At 32.8% G+C, this 17,818-nt stretch overlaps 1 protein-coding gene across 1 annotated transcript; it reads left to right on the forward strand.

The window, feature by feature from the left end:
* The first annotated feature begins 356 nt into the window (after positions 1-356).
* Positions 357-2,596, forward strand: LOC110873646 (transcription factor bHLH123). Its single transcript, XM_022122620.2, has 7 exons — positions 357-688; positions 798-1,395; positions 1,504-1,599; positions 1,681-1,746; positions 1,890-1,955; positions 2,033-2,086; positions 2,175-2,596. The coding sequence occupies exons 1-7, from the start codon at positions 453-455 to the stop codon at positions 2,316-2,318; spliced, it is 1,260 nt and encodes a 419-aa protein (XP_021978312.1). The 5' UTR covers positions 357-452; the 3' UTR covers positions 2,319-2,596.
* The last annotated feature ends 15,222 nt before the right edge of the window (positions 2,597-17,818 follow it).

Genomic DNA, 17,818 nt, shown 5'->3' on the forward strand with positions numbered 1-17,818 from the left:
TTGGTCATTTGAGTAATTGCATTGAATTTGCATATTTCCTTTAATATCATATAACTAAATTGCATAGATGCTTATCCAAAAATATCGAAGACTAGTTATTAAAAAGTAGTATCTTTCATAATTAGATGAAAAAAAACAGTTAAATAAGTGAATAAGCTTATATGTAAAACGTTTTGGTATTCCCATATTTTTTATTTGTACCAAAAGAATTTTTTTTGTGAAAAGAAAGTATGTAATTTTAGTTTTCAACCGGAAAATACAAAGTCAACTAAACTTTGGCATTTTTTTCTGTTCATCTACCTACACTCTAAATTCCAACTTCCAGCCTCATATAAATACTAGACAGCCCACCCCATTTGATTTCATTTTACAACTTTAAACCAATATTTTTTAACCAAGAACAATAAACTTACAAGTATCTTCAAGATCAAGAAATTAATTTGATCCAAAAGATGGCAGATAGCTGGTGGGATTCAAGAACAAGACCTTGCTTAGATTCAATTTCTGTCACCTCCATGAATCTTTTCCAAGAAACCACAGAAAGCACCACCACAACCACCACCAGTAGCGGCGGAAACCGCGGTGGTGGTGGTGGATTGTTGGGAAACAACCCAAGTCTACAGATGATGGAGTTAGGTCTTTCATCACAACCAGTATCACAGCCGTTGGATTGGAATCAAACTTTATTGTAAGTAGTACTAGAACAAGTTCTTGTTTTCTTTACAAAACCCTAATTTTGTGTATTGTGTTCCTTTAGTTTAGTTGCTTAACAAGTTATATTTTTTTATGCAAATCAGACGTGGAGATCAAAGAAATGATGATCATCAAAGTGGTTACCAAACCCTAATTCAAGAAGATAATGGTTTGAGTTCAAACACAAGCATTTTTCAAGAAACACCATGGAAATCACATAAAATATATTTAGAGCCACCTTCTGAGTTCAAGCAAATTAACGTTAGAGGTTTTCGATTAGACGAACCATTGCATTACAACGATGAAAGTGGATTAAATCCAAGCTTCCAACCCATAGATCATTCCTATGGAAGTAACTCTACAATAATACAAAGCTTATTTGGTTCTGATACTAACACGAATCAACAAAGTGATTCGTGTTATGATCAGAACCAAGGAATGGGTTATAATTCGTACCAATCTAGCTATGGTGGCATCACAATGTCTGGTGGAAGTGGCAGCAGCGGTGGAGAGTATCCGCCACTGCCACCACATCCGCCTCAAGAATTCTCAGGGAATTCACCACCTAAAGTGCAGCCCCAACTGCACTTTTCCAACAACGCTCAATTTTGGAACGCGTCGCCTGCATCCACTAATGATGTTAGATCAAGTTTTTTCCCGTTGCAAATGCAATCACCTTCTACCATTGAAGATAAACCAAAGGTATAGCAATGATAATCATGATTCACAAAAACACACTACCCACAATTCATATTAAACTAAAAACCTAATATTTTATGTTACTTTTATCAATTGTTTGCATATAACAAGAATCCCATATCTGAAATGGTGAAAAAGAGCAACACCAAATCGTCATCATCAGCCAAGAGACCAAGAAATGAAAACCCACCAATGCCAGCTTTTAAGGTACATATTAATCTTGTTTTTACTCTTTAAGAATCTTGAAAACACAGGTTAAAATCTTTTGTGTTCATTTGTATTGATCAGGTGAGAAAAGAAAAGATGGGGGACAGAATCACTGCACTCCAACAATTAGTTTCTCCTTTCGGAAAAGTATGCATGATCAAATCTATCTCTGCAGACTTTTTTTCATTATCTTTTTCACACATTTTTTGATGATTAAATCTTGAAACAGAAGCCTTGTTTATTTTTATTATTTTTATGACAATCATAACCTTATTGGTTCTTTTTTTCAGACTGATACAGCATCCGTACTGTCTGAAGCAATTGAATACATCAAATTTCTCCATGAACAAGTTAATGTAAGTTTTAATAATCCAAAAACCATACAAAAATAAATGTATAATAAGTTATTAAATAATCTTGATTATTTCCTCAGGTTCTAAGTACCCCATATATGAAAAATGCTGCAATCATGCAGCAACAACAACAGGTGATTATAATTTAAGTAATCCATTGATGTTCAAATTTGTTTTAGTAATGATTCTATAATCAACTTTACAATATCGGGTTGGATGCAGATTCCGGATAAGACATCAGAAGGATCCAGACAAGATCTAAGAAGTCGAGGACTATGTTTGGTACCGATGTCAAGCACATTCCCTATGACACACGAAACAACAGTCGATTTCTGGACACCATCTTTTGGAGGAACATTCAGATAAGTGTGAAAACACTAAAGAATTTGTGGATGGGACCGGTAGAGATCATCAAAGGAATTAATTCAAAGCAATAATATACAAATATCTTGTAGAAATCTGAAGAGAAAGTAAATGAAAGGATATGAATCTTTAAAATGCTGGGCCAGCAACAAGCAAAATGATGCAGTTTTGGCCAATGTTATTAATTAGTTAAAGGTGTCTACCTTTGTACATAGAATTTGAGTCATTTGTAATAACTTTAGTATTAATAATGATTAGTTAACTAAAGTTTTGTGTAGAAATATGTGAGAACAGGACCTAATTATACCCTGCCTAATTAATCATATTTGTATATTGTTTCTATATAAAGAATCTTTTTTTGTATTTTACATGTAGCTATAACAAGGTTGATTAAATTCAAGCATATCTAATGTGTGACCAATTTAACTTTGCATTGTTATGTAGCATTTCACGTGGCACTTTAATCTATTTCATTGTTAGTTTGCAATCATTATGTGGTAATGTGTTGGTGTAAATCCAAATATTAGAAACTAAGTTAAGCCATTTGGTTTCAAAGTGAAACCTTGTGTGATCTTATATGTCATGAAAGTGAGCTAATAACCGGTCTAATCATGTTGTTTGTTAAGTCGCCCCAAGTTCCCGCTACCTTAAACAGACTTGAAATATAACAAAAGCGTGCACTTGGACCTCTAATACGTAAAACTAAAACCAACTTAAACGGAAACTTCAAAGATCATAGTTATTAATAGTCATGAGTCTTACTTATAAGCTTGATTATTGGTTCTATGCTTTTGTATTCTTAAAATCCTAAACCATTTTTTTTTAATTTGATTATTATCATCATTAATTAAAATTATGACAACTCCTCTTGTAACATGATAAATGTTATAACTTTATACATTATAAAGTTATGTATATCAGACTGAATCAATTGTAAGTGATCATTATGGGACTAATGATCTTGAATTCTGACACCTTTTATGATTATTCAATTGATATTCCCCTTATTTGTATGTATCATGTGTAATAGTAGGTGAATATGATATGATTATAAAAATTAAAGCGAAAAATAACAGAATGTAATGTTGGGAATAAATGAGTTGGTGGAAATGTGATGTTTTTAGTTTTGGTATATTTTATAAATAGTTTACATGTATAAAATTCTAGAAAAGGAAATGGAAGGGTGTTGGTGAAGGAGTAATAGGGCCCATGCTTTGTGCTTTTTATTTAATGGTCTATGAACAACTAAAAACATCTATAAAAATATTTTTTTACATATAAAATATTAAGCATTATGCAATCTAATATGAAAATTGTTCAACTATTATGTTATATATAGAAGATTCTTTCATAAAGATCAACAAAAGCCGTTTTATAAAAACAAGAGGAATGTTACTAGTATTTTAGCAATAAATAAATAATTAAGGGGAAATAAGACTGAATTGTTATTCATGGGACTATCCCTATTGTGAAATGAATGATAATGTAATCAAGTAGTAGGGACTTTAAATGTGAGTTGCTAGATAGATTAACCCTAGCTTCACTTTGAAGGATGAATGGATGCTACATAAAGTACCATCTTCATTATGTGTACAACATATGATGATCATAGTTTGGTGAAGAAAGATTTGTCTTATTGGAACATCTGGACAATGTTTACTACTTTTTTTTTTAAATTCTAATAATGAAAAATGAACACTTTGATGGATGTCATATAATTTTAAGCCTTACATTTGCTCGTCCACGACTAATGTGAGTAATGTCCCAAGTCGCTTAAATCGGCTATGTATAAACAACACTTTATGAAGGTAATACATGTTACACATTACAAGTGTAAAAAATGTAGTAGAAGATGGCCTATGTTAGTCTGCTTTGAGTATCTGATATAAGTTAGACAAATATTTGTATCTCGGATTGTAGGTAAAGGTTTAATTTTCAATTCATCAATTAGGTATCTGAATAGATTAGAACTCGTATGCACATGATATCCAACTTAGAAATTAGGTATGTGAATGGATTAGAATCATGTTTCCACATGAATTTTGTAGGTGGTAAAAGAAAGGATGGTTGTTTGTTGCAAACCTAATTCAACCTTGAAAAAAGAAAGTAAATGTTTACAAGTAAACCTATTTATAACACTTACTATTGCTAATCAGTTTAGATCAGAACTCTAGTGGCTTATATGTTCGGTGCATGGGCTAAGTAGTTTATCCTTTTAGTATCCAAGCTCCGGTTTAGCTCAAATGTGGATGAAACAAGTGGCATGACCCTAGTTTGAACCAGTGTGTTCCAAGATTAAAATAAGACAGAACAAGGTTGGATGGGATGAATTAATGCCCATATATGCCCATATATAAACTAATGGGTTACTCCATCTATTCCTGTATATAGTCTAGTGTTTAATCTACAACTTCAATATTTCAAAACCTTATAAGTTGAAAGAATATGTTCTAGGATTAATTAAGTTCAAAAATATGAATATGTTAGTTGTAAACCGTACGTTTTATAAAATCATTTAAAACCCGTTTTGGTTTTCTGTAACAAATATATTCTTTTTCTAAAATTAATTTCTAGAATATTTAATTTGACATGTATGGATGACGGAAGAATGACATAAGCAGTGAAGGAAGAAGAGAAGTAGGAAAACAAAAAGGAGTTGATGTTTTAAATTGTTTATTTTAAGAAACGATAGCGACAACACTTGCTCTCTCATTCCCTTTAATAATACTCCATCCCACTCAAATACTTCAATTCCCCATCATTACCATACTTCAAGTTTTCATACATTTAATTATCACCTCAATTCCTACTTCTTGTTGTACAACTTTCTATTATTTTTAGTCCATGTCCATTGATCATAACTCAAGTTGATTGAGAGCATTCACATCTCTAAAACATCTTCTTAACTCAAACTTTTTATTAAAGAAAAACATATAGAGAATGACTACAGAAAACTATCTAAATTCTTCCACCATTCGATTTTCTAGAATTGAGATAAAAAAAAAATATATAAGAATACTATAGATAATCTCTAAACATAGGGATTTATTAATTATTTATAGTCTACCTCAATCTCTATAATAGAAAAAAATAAAATAAAGAAGTACTATTTAGTTGAATAAAGATAGATATGGAGAATCAGATGTGAAATGTTTTTAAAAGATGAATATATCAAAGATAAATACGAGTTTTAGTTAAATTAAAGAGATAGAGATAGAGAATTGAGTGTAAAGATAAATATGAGTTTTAGTTAAATTAAACAGATAGAGATAGAGAGTTGAATGTGAATGCTCTAATATATTTCTTATTGTAAACCATAAAAATGTATTCAACTAAGAGCATTTACAATCAAATCTCTTACTCCATCTTTATAATTACACTAAAAAACACTACATTTCCTTTTTCCTTTTTAATTAAACAATATTTTTTTTATACTTTTATCATTACCTTTTTTTCTCTTCTCCACTGACAACCGTTTAAAAAATATTAAAAAATTATAGAGGTGAACAGTATCTCCTCTAAATTTACTGACGAACAGTAATTTTTCTGCTTTTTCTCTCTTCTCTACTCATAACAATATACAACCACTCTTCCAAATATAGAGGTTACACTCATATATAAAGGATACATTTCCATTGTAAATGCTCTAAAAACACAAAGGTTACACATCTATATAGGTGGTTGAGTGACGGTGATGATCATAATAGTTTGGATTATGATAGATTGACCCCTTAACTTTATTATGTTTTTTAGTTTCATTATCAATAGATATTTTAAATATAAATAATCAAAAGGTTTTACATTTGAATTTTGCTCATCTAGTGACTTATTAGTTATTACCATCAACGCATCAATGACTTGACATCTAGCGTATATTGTGGAGTTGAAAAGGGTCAAATAATGGTCTTCAAGTCAAATATGTGAGTATTTCCACTATTGCCAAAAACCTACACGAGAGTCACCTACCATCCATTAAACATAAAAGACCATATACGTTCACGGCCCATGTAAACTTACTCATCAATATTTTTTACTAGCTATGTAGCACTGGAACAGATATGGGAAGATACGAGAACGGAGAATGACATAACTTAAAAATCCAAGATACTGGTACGACAATAAAAATATAAAAGAATAAAAATATATTAAACAAATTCCAAAATAGATATATATTGACATAAAGTGTAAACTCCAAAAATCCTACATCTTTCAAACGTAATTAATTATCAATAATCAAATCATTTTCAAATTCCGGTTCATCTAGTGAGAGATCGGCAACATCTAAATACCCTACATCTTCCATTGAATCAAAAACATCTCCACCCACATCCCACATCTTTACATCATCATTCGGATTCCTTGATAAAAGTCGGATATTATTGTGGATGTAAACCAAGTCTTGAGCACGACTTGTAGTCAACTTGTTCCTCCTAACCGAGTGAATAAGTACCTTTTATACCAAGCAAATGTGCTCTAACCCATGAATATGATCCTTGTCTGATTTCATTGCAAATGTTGCACTTAAATTTCCAAGTTCCTCCTACTGCACCTTGCTTTTCGATTTTAGTTACATAGTCTCACAATAGAGGTTCTTTTACTGATGTAGTTGACGATCCTTGTGTGTTCTTGAGAAGCCATAATCGACAAAGATGATGAGACTTGAGAGTTGAGAGATTAGAGAAGCCAAATATGTATGGTCTATCTATTTAATGGCCGATTTTGGAATTGGAAAGGTTAAAACCCTAAAATTAAATGGAAACGGACTGGATACTTCTACCAGATATGTCCCCGACATTGGAAACGTTTAGGATACGTCCCCGCAAAACTGGAAACGTTTAGGAAAGGTCCCCGACGAGTACCCATGCAGTTTCCTTCCCCGATGAGTACTCGAGGTGGGTACAACCACATAAGTGGCATCTCGTGCTACATAGTTTACTAGGTTCCACCTTTACATAATGTTGTATAGATCATGTACAAGAACAAAATTCCGTATGACGTGTACACGAGATCTATGGAGTGACAAGTTTCAATTCTAATTTAAGACAAGAAGAGTACTATGGTCTTTTTATCAAGTGAACTACTTCTTCCTTGATTTTCAAACGACTATAACTTTTTTATATGTTCATATTTTTTTTTTAAAAAAAACAAGTACACCATATTAACGAGCATTTCATTATCTTTAATTTGAGCAGACTATTGCTATGGTTTTCTTAATTTTTTTTACAGGATACGTGATTACACATTCAATGTAAATCATTACGTGATTACACATTCAACATAAATCGTTACGTGATTACACATTTAATATAAATATTTTACGTGATTACACATTTAATATGATTTGTTATAATTGATGGTATTACAATTATGCTTATTAAGTAATTACACATTCAATAATAAAAACTTAATTGTTTCTACTTTATTAGGTGATTAAATCTCTAATATACGACATTATGTGATTATTATAGGTTGATTGACTAATTTTTGTATTACATTTATACTTAATACGTGATTAGACCTAAAATTTTAGGTATTTCATGAATTATTATGTATTACATGTTTGTTTTTTATTATAGTTATGGTTAGTACGTAATGACGTAATCACTCAGTGGGGTTTCACATAAATACTATAATGAAATCACGTAATCATGTAATAATACATAGTCAGCTATTGTTACCTAATCACTTAGTGGGGTTTCACATAAAATACTATAATGAAATCACGTAATATCACGTAATGGGTATTCAAAATCATGTAGTCACGTAATTTGTTACTGCTTTTCAGTTTTCACATATGGTACGTGATTTGGGTATTCATTGATTATGTTCTAGTACGTAATTATAACAAATCAAATTGAATGTGTAATCACGTAATGGATTTATATTTAATGTGTAGTCACGTAATGATTTATGTTGAATGGGTAATCACATAATGATTTATATTGAATGTGTAATCACATAATGATTTATATTGAATATGTAATCATGTATCATGTAAAAGATTTTGAAGAAAACTATAGCAATAGTCTGCTTGAATTAAAGAGACTGAAATGTTCGTAAATACGGTATAATTTTTTTTTTAAATATTAACGTATGAAAAAGTTATAGCCGTTTGAAAATCAAGAGGGAAGAAGTTCGATTGAGAAAAGACAAGAATACCCTTTCTCTATTTGTTTTTCTTTTTCAATTGTTTGAACATGATATTTACGTAAATGTCACCGCTTTATTTGTAACCATTGATCTTGGGAGATCAATGGATGAGTTTCTCACCACGTATGCTTAGTACAAGAGACTTCTCTTGTACATGAGCCACTCTCTTAACGTAATATAGGAATAGTAACGGGTCTGATATTTTTAATACTAGTCTCATACTCGATTGTAAAATCATGTCACATACATGACTTAACACTTGTTGAGTATTTGTCGAGTAATTATTCATCAGGTATTAATTCAGTATTAAAATCCACAACAAATTAAAATGTGATAAATAACATCTATATCATCGTCACCATATAATATTTTAAATATTCAAAATTGTAAATATAAATAATATCATATAAATCCTAAAAGATAATTTTGTATTTCTTAGCATGTAAAGATAAGGAATAATTATAAAAAAATATATATATCCTAATAAAAAAGTTTATTTACTAAGTAATGAAGCTATTAGAATGAAGCACTACTAAACAAGGGTTAAGGAAAAAACTGAAAAATCAAATATATGGTTCAGATAAATGAGTATATAGTTTCGGGTAAATGGATTGTGTATCACCTAATCACATACCCATGAAATATTTTTTTCCAATACCATACTTGAAGACCCGTCACATACAAGATAAGGTCTTGTGATCAAATATACTATATTGGTGGCCAAAGAGATGTTAGGCAAGTATGATGGTTGTCCTAAATTGAGCTTAACTTTCTGATTAACAAAAAACAATAATTTCTCAATCTGTTGTAATGGGATGGCCAACTTTTGTGCAGCAGCTGAATAGATACTGAATAATAAGAATTGGCAATCACCTGATCTAACTGACTTGCTGTAGTTGACCTGCTGATGAACTCTTAACAAAATTCACATGGTTCGATCTAAACTGACATGTGTCCACAGTCTACACTGGATGTGTCAATATAATTTCTGAGGTGGTGAAAATGTCAATTACAAAATATCATATATATATATATATATATATATATATATATATATATATATATATATATATATATATATATATATATATATATATATATAGGTATTCTACAAATGCTCCTAATTGTACGAAGTGTAAAAAGGATTTATAAAGTGACAAGTGTCCAATAACTTAAAACCTAAACCCACTATACCACCACCCAAAACCTAAACACCCACCCCACCACCACCCAAAAACCTAACCTCCCACCCCCAACCCCCCCCCCCCCCTAAAAAAAAAGATTCTATACCTCACTAAAAGCCCCCCTAAAAAATCTAACCCCACCCCGACCCTCCAAAAACCTAAAAAAATCCTAAACACCCACCACCACCCAAAACCCTAAACCCCTAACCCCTCTCCCCCCCACACTTGGCAAATTTTTTTTTGGGTGGGAGATAGGGGAGGGGTGGGGGTGGGGGTTTAGGTTTTTGGATCGTGGTGGGTGTTTAAGTTTTTTTTGTGTAGTGGTTTTTTTAGGAGCCTTTGTACCCTTCTTATAATTAGGAGCCTTTGTATTTGATCATATTCCTAAATATATATATATATATATATAGAGAGAGAGAGAGAGAGGGAGAGAGAGAGAGAGAGAGAGAGAGAGAGAGGTCAGTTAACGTACAATAGGGCTTATCGTACGATACATACGTGATTATCCCAGCCGTACGATCTGGTGCGAATTCAATCTTTCACATGCGATTTTGTCCATCTACACACCCCATGCTATTTTTCACATTACCCCATGCTAGCCATTTTTTCACATGCGATATTCAATCTTTCACATGCGATTTTATCCATCTACACACCCCATGCCATTTTTCACATTACCCCATGCTAGTCATTTTTTCACATGCGATTTCATTTGCATGGGATTTCAAAACATGCGATTTCATTGCATTTTTAAGCCATGCGATTTCATTTGCCTTTTTATAACATGCGAAGATTGAATTCGCTCCAGATCGTATGGCTGGGATGATCGCGTACGTATCGTACGATAAGCCCTATTGTACGTTACACTTTTTCATATATAAGTGTAACGTAATAGGGCTTAACGTACGATACGTACGCGATCATCCCAACCGTACGATCTGGTGCGAATTCAATATTCGCATGTTATAAAAAGGCAAATGAAATCGCATGGCTTGAAAATGCAATGAAATCGCATGTTTTGAAATCTCATGCAAATGAAATCGCATGTGAAAAAATGGCTAGCATGGGGTAATGTGAAAAATGGCATGGGGTGTGTAGATGGACAAAATCGCATGTGGAAGATTGGATATCGCATGTGAAAAAATGGCTAGCATGGGGTAATATGAAAAATGGCATGGGGTGTGTAGATGGACAAAATCGCATATGGAAGATTGAATATCGCATGTGAAAAAATGGCTAGCATGGGGTAATGTGAAAAATGGCATGGGGTGTGTAGATGGACAAAATCGCATGTGGAAGATTGAATTCGCACCAGATCGTACGGCTGGGATGATCGCGTATGTATCGCACAATAAGCCCTATTGTACATTACCTATATATATATATATATATATAAACAGGTTCTGAAGAAAATGGTGGAAAGTGTGAAAACGGTGAGAACGGATCCTAGTGCGACACGTGGCGCGTGCTACAATTCAGGGGAGGGGTGTTTTTTTCTTTTTACAGGTTTTTATTCATTTTATCCCACACACCGTGTTCAGTTGTGGCGTTGAAAGCTTTTTGGCGTTTATTTAGAAACTCAATCTATGGCATTTTGTTTTCTTATATAGAGTTGTGCCCCTGATAAAGAAAGTATTTCAAAGTAAATTGATTGGAGTTCATGGCGTTCTTACATTCATTACAATTCATTTCATAAAATTACTCAAACATTACAATAAAAACTAAAGAAAACAAATAAAATCAATACTCTTCATTGGATAGGATTACATCAAAGATGTACCCATCGCTTTTATCATCACTTTTCTCATATTCATCATTAACTACGTTGGCATTTAACGTCATCAACTGGTTCAGCCTAAAAGACATCCTAGATTTAAACATAATCACAATTCTGGTTGTGATAACAGGTGGAGGTGTTAAAGTTAAAGAGTTGTTGAAGAAAGCGAACATTCTCTGTGTTCAGCACTTCGTCCATTGTGAAGGAATCTTTATCTCCATTGCTATAAGTCACTCTCACCATCCTAAATTGTTCATTCAAACTCCAACCGATTGGTAGCTCAAAATCATCATCATCATCATCCCCTTGAAATTTTCTCTTCAACCTCTTATTACTGTTTGAGTTCTTTCACACCGGTTTGCCATTGGAACACCTAGGGCAAGAATATCCCTATGGACTTCCTCATCCATGCGAAGTATGGCGTCGATGGTCTTGACTTTTACCCTTCTCTTGTCTGAGAACTTTAGAATGAAACAATTATCTAATCTATTGAAACTCCATGCAATAACTTAAACCATCTTAATTTAAAAATGTATGGAGTTTACACACTTTTTATGGGGTGGATGTTTGTTATAGTGATATACTTATTTATATTGGTTGCTTTTTCACTTAAATTAATGGTTTTTTGGCGCGATAAAGATTAGGTTATATTATTTTGGCGCCAAAAAAATAATACTTTTTTTTTGCAAACAGAGCTTTCTGAATTTTTTTATTAATAGACTGTAGGTATACAGACACTGAAAAAGGCTTTTTTGAGAAATCAAACATTTTTTGGTGTTTTAATGTATATTAACATGGCGTTTTGAAACATTGAAAATATTCAAGGGATTTTTAACATTAAAGATGCACATTTTGTAAAGTGAATGCAAATTTTATGGCATTTTACAGTTGGTACTAATGTAAATACACAAGAGTGCAAACCAAAATAACATGAAAACCTGGCGTTTTAACAAGATAATCTACATAACATGTCGTTTTGAATCATTTAAAATAGACAAGGGATTTTTTAACATCAAACATGTACATTTTGTAAAGTGAAAGCAAATTCTTTGCGTTTTACAGTTGGTACTAATATAAACATACAATAGTGTAAACCAAAAGAACATGGTAAACATGGCATTTTAACAAACTAATATACATAAAATGGCGTTTTGAAACATTAAAAATATACATGGGATTATAACATAAAACATGCACATTTTGTAAAGTGAAAGCAAATTCATGGTGTTTTACAGTTGGTACTAATATAAACATATAAGAGTGTAAACCAGAAGAACATGCTAAACATGTCGTTTAAATAAACTAATCTACATATTTGTCCTTCTTTTCTTCTATCCTTCCGAATCATGTGCTATATAATTATGTTATTCTTTTTTCCCTAAAAGCAAGAACTTATTTAATGATTTTACCAGTCAAGTTCGGTTTTCATTTAAGGTATGTAGTGGGATTTTTGCAGTGTATCTGATCCTGAGGTCATTTAGTTCTTTCTATTGTAGGTTATTTGGGGCTTCTTCTTTTTCTAAACCATACTTCCAACCAGACATCTACCCCACATACGTTTCCATATGCCTCATTGTAAATATCCCACAGTTGACCTTGTTAGAAGTTGTTCTCCGGTCCATTTTCTGTCTCACAATAGTTGCTTTTTGGATGTGCTGAGCACTTGGGTATCTTTTATCATTCAAATAGTTTGCAAAAGCATCTTGCTCCAGTTTGAATTTTTTTGCATATTTAGTATGGTTTTTTTTAAACTAAAGTTGCATACCAATAAAAAGTTTTTAAGAGATTTGCTAGTTTTTCAACCCATCTGTCATATTTTTTTCTTAATGTTGAGGTCATCTTCGTGAGTGCTCTTATACAAGACCTCAACTCCATATGATTTGAGACTGAAGCAGATAACATAGAAATTCTTTTCCCATATTATTATATTATTGGCATGAAGACCAGATCGTATTGGTGTATCGTTTTATCTTTCACATCTTCTTTGAAACGAGCGTTTTTCAAAATCGTCGCCATGTTTTCATTGAATTCTTTGTATCGGAAAGTTTTTGTTTGTTTAAGCGTTGGTGTATTCTATAATAGTGCATGTGAACATTTTTAATAACAAAACAAAGCGATAGTATAATCGCATCAATTAATCTAGGAAAACACTTACTAGCATTATTTGAGTGCAGAGCAAGCTTGATGGTGATTCTGGGGCCTTAAACCTTTCTTCATAGTTCAGGATATGCCCCCAAGTTTGAATAATGGCAAAGTGTGCATATAATCCTGGTGTCATGCTTTCTAATAACACCCTTGGGAGTTCTGCCACGCCTGTAATCTAAAACATTGTACTCCTGAAAAGCAGAACATGGCGTTTTGTTAGTTACATGCATCTTCATGACATTTGTCAGTTATATGCATCTGCATGCACACTTTATGGCAATCTAGTGTTACAACTACAAACTATGGCGTGTAATGAGTTATTAAATGTACATACTAGTAATAACCACATCTAGTGTATATGTATGTGGAAATATTGTTTTCCTGTGTTTCCCTTACTTCACTTATAACCACTTGTATACTAATATAAGAGGACAAACACACCCTTGTTGGCTTTGACACCCTCTTCTCATCTAAACCCACATTTTTCTCCTTTTTATTATCTTTTTCTTTATCATCATCTTCACCCGCTCCTGTTGCTTTCAAAATGGTGTTCTCTTGCATCAACTTGTTTATGTCTAGTGTTTTTTCTTCCTCACCCTTGTCCTGTTCATTTGCCTTGCTGGCGTTTTGGTGTTTATAGATCAAAAGAAGGTACATCTGATATTTGCTTCCCCAGCAGTGGCGTTTTCATCTTCTGGAGTTTTGGATGTCACTTCTTCTTCAAGCCTTTGCATGAGGGTCTTCTTACCTTACTCACTTGCAGTAGATAGTGGTTACTGACATGGCATTTCATCAAACACCACACATTACTTGTCAACACCTTTGGTCACAATCTCCCTTTCAGGTTTTTCGAATTGAGACATGAAAGCATCACTAAGTTGTGTGTCGGTCACAAGTTGTTGTATATTTGTTGGCGTTGTATCAAAGACTAGAACAGTTGTGTTTTCAAGTTCAACGATGAAGGCTTTACTGCATTATGTCTCTGTTGGGGGGATATGAGGTTCTTGATTTTTGTTTTGGTTATCCAATGGCGTTTTATCAAATACAGGGATCTTGGGTATGTCCACAGCAGGCTCGAGGTGCTTCTTAAAAGCTTTAACTATTTCTGCCACCATCTTTGTGTAATCATTATCTCTTTTCAATTCAACCATCTGTTTTAGATCTTGTCTTTGCAATCCCAAAATCTCAGTCACATTCCTAAACACTGTTCTTTCACCATTATACCTTACAATTTTATACTCCGGCCTCTTGTAATCACAACCCCAGCTTTTTATATCATTTTCATCAAAATCTTCATAACATTTTCATCTGACCATATATATTCTTCTTCATTTGTACCTTCAACACCATTTGCAGACTCCCCTCCACCCTCACCTACATGCCTAGCCTTAGCCTCAAGTGTAGCCTCATATGAATTTCCCCCTACAACAGTCATGGCGTTTTAGTCAATGTCACCCTCACTATCTCTTTCACCTCCACATGTAGCCTCAGTTGTAGTCTTGGCGTTTTGGTCACCTCCACCTTCGACTTCACCTTCATTTTCACCTTCTCCTGTTATTAGTTCATCAACCATGGCGTTTTCATTGTTGCCAGACTCAACCACATCATTATCCTTATCTTCCCTTTCGTTTGTTCCTTCTTTGGCGTTCTAATACATATCTTTTGAAATGATTTTCAACAAATCCAGACATTGTGAATATTTGATATGTACTAGCAGGTTGTTTGGATGTTGAAACTTTGATTGATTTAATAAAGCCTTGATCTTCTTGTAAGATTCCTCTAACTCTTTGTAGGAAAAATTTAACTTTTCAGCCATTGCATATCAAATGAGAGAAAAGATAATTAATCATCGAGTTTGTTTTTACTAGTTTTTTGTGTGAAATTTTTAATTATATTACATACTTCTTCAACTTCATACATTGTGTTTTTCTCCACATCAATGTTGTCATGTTTTTCACCAGCTTCTTGTTCAACATGTTGTGTTAGGACTGTGTATAGAGCATGATTTCCTGATGTTGATACCTCAAACATCTTGTTTTGGCTCTCTAAGTCATCTACAACAACCCTTTGAAAATAATATTCTTCATGCTCATCATCCACATCATAATAGCCATGGCGTTTTATGGCGAACATCATAATCAAAATCAACATCATCATCAACCTCATCATCATCATCATCCTCATTATCGTTATCAGTGTTATCTTCATCTTCATAATCATTGTCAGCATTATCTTCATCCTCATAATCATTGTCAGCATTATCTTCATCTTCATTATCACCATCATCGTCTTCATTCTCCACATCATTATCATCATTATCATCTTCATCAACCACTGCTTCAAAATTAGTTTTCTTGGTTTTTAGCCTTTTTTTAACAACTGCTTCAAAATGTGGCTTTCCAGTCTTCCTAACAGTTATTTTCTGTGTAGCCTTCACATCATGTCGTTTTTTGTCAGCTCCATATATGCTTTTCATTAATATATTCTCAGTCATTTTTAGAATTCTCATAGTGACCCACTCAATTGGGTAACCTTCTTGTCTTTGTAACCTTTTTCTAACGCAAGTATCATTCACCAAAGCAATGGGTAACAAATTATATTAATTTTCAAGTTTTTTAGCAAACAATGTTGTATAAAATAATTTCACTACAATCAGGGGCCCTGTGAAATGTTTTATTGGCATCCATGCACTTTTTGCTTGTTATAAACACTTAGTTAGAAAATCACACCACTTCATTTGGTTGATTTTAATGTTTGGTTCACTGTTGTGCAAAATTTTTTGGTTTACAACAGCGTTATCACTTGCATGGCCAATGATGGTGAAGAATGCAACAAGGAAATTTAGATGAAAGTTTCTTCCCTAATCGTCCATCTTAGGTAAAATGTCTTCAAAGTATGCCTTCACACCTGGTCTTTAATCCAGGTTGTCCCTATAAACTGTCCTCTCCATTTAGTCACTACTTTGTCATTTTTGATGATCTTTTGGCCGTTACAACAAAGTTTCCATTTGGTATACCGGTTCAAGAGTGTATCAACTCTGCACATATACGTATCGTATGGTTACCCACATTTAAATTGTTTGTTTCTGCATTGTAATTTTGCACGAGCCAGTACCCAAGCATTGTTGGTATACTGTCTATCTTCATTTTCAGGGCAGTACCAAGTCCCATGTTTTGTACTATTTGTATTTGATTTGCATTAAAATTGATAAATTCACCAATCAAGTTTGTAGGTTTCACCCTATATGGCATTAAAAATTTTATACAATACATCATAGCAGTAGTTGGTATTTTTAGGTCAAATATATATCAAAGTTATCCTTTATATGGAGTTTACAAACAAACAAGATAGTTAACATATTCAAGCTTCATAGTAATCATATGTTGAAGTTTTAAAAGACATAAATGTAACCTTGTTTTGATGTTGCCTTCTTCATTTGTTCGTCGGTTTTTTGGCATTTACGACGAGGTGACTCTCTAGTTTCCTTTACTGTACTGCACAAATACTATTGAAATTAAAACGCGAATAACATCAAATAACTTATACAATCTATAACTGAGTCAACTCACTTTGTTTTCCACTTTTGGATCGTGACTGATCTTCAGACGCCATAATATAGGTCTTCGCGTAGGTTATCGCGTTTTCCGTAGAAGTTGGGGAGGTTTTTATGGGAAGTTTATATGTTTCGGTGTTTTTGTAAGGATATGTATATGGACAATTTACCTTTTTACCCTTACTGAAGCCCGCGCACGTTCGAAAGTTATTGATATTTCAAAAACGCCACCGCATCAATCCTAGCCACAAATCAAAAAGATCTTGTGGCTGAAAATCGTTCTCAGCATTTTCACAGTTTTAGGCGTTTTCTCCAGATCCCTCCCAAATATATAGTGGAGAGTTCAAATGAGAAGAAATTTTTTGTAAGAAGAAAAAAGAAGAAATTTCAACCAATAAGAATGCTTTATTTTACTTCATTTAATATAAGTATTTAATATTACTATAAGGGTATATTGGTAAATCTACATATATATATATATATATATATATATATATATATATAGGGGATGGATCATGAGAAAACTAGTTTAAATGAGAAAACCAAAAAACTCACTAAAAAAGCCTAAAAAACATATCATTTTTTTTACAAATTTTTATAAAAAAATCACTAGTTTTTATGCATGGAAAAAACTTTAAAAAAAAAAAAAATTGTTGTATTGCACATGTGCACTATTACGGATATAGTGCACATG

The sequence above is a fragment of the Helianthus annuus genome, chromosome 8, assembly GCF_002127325.2.
Source record: "Helianthus annuus cultivar XRQ/B chromosome 8, HanXRQr2.0-SUNRISE, whole genome shotgun sequence".
In the NCBI taxonomy this organism is placed as follows: Eukaryota; Viridiplantae; Streptophyta; class Magnoliopsida; order Asterales; family Asteraceae; genus Helianthus; species Helianthus annuus.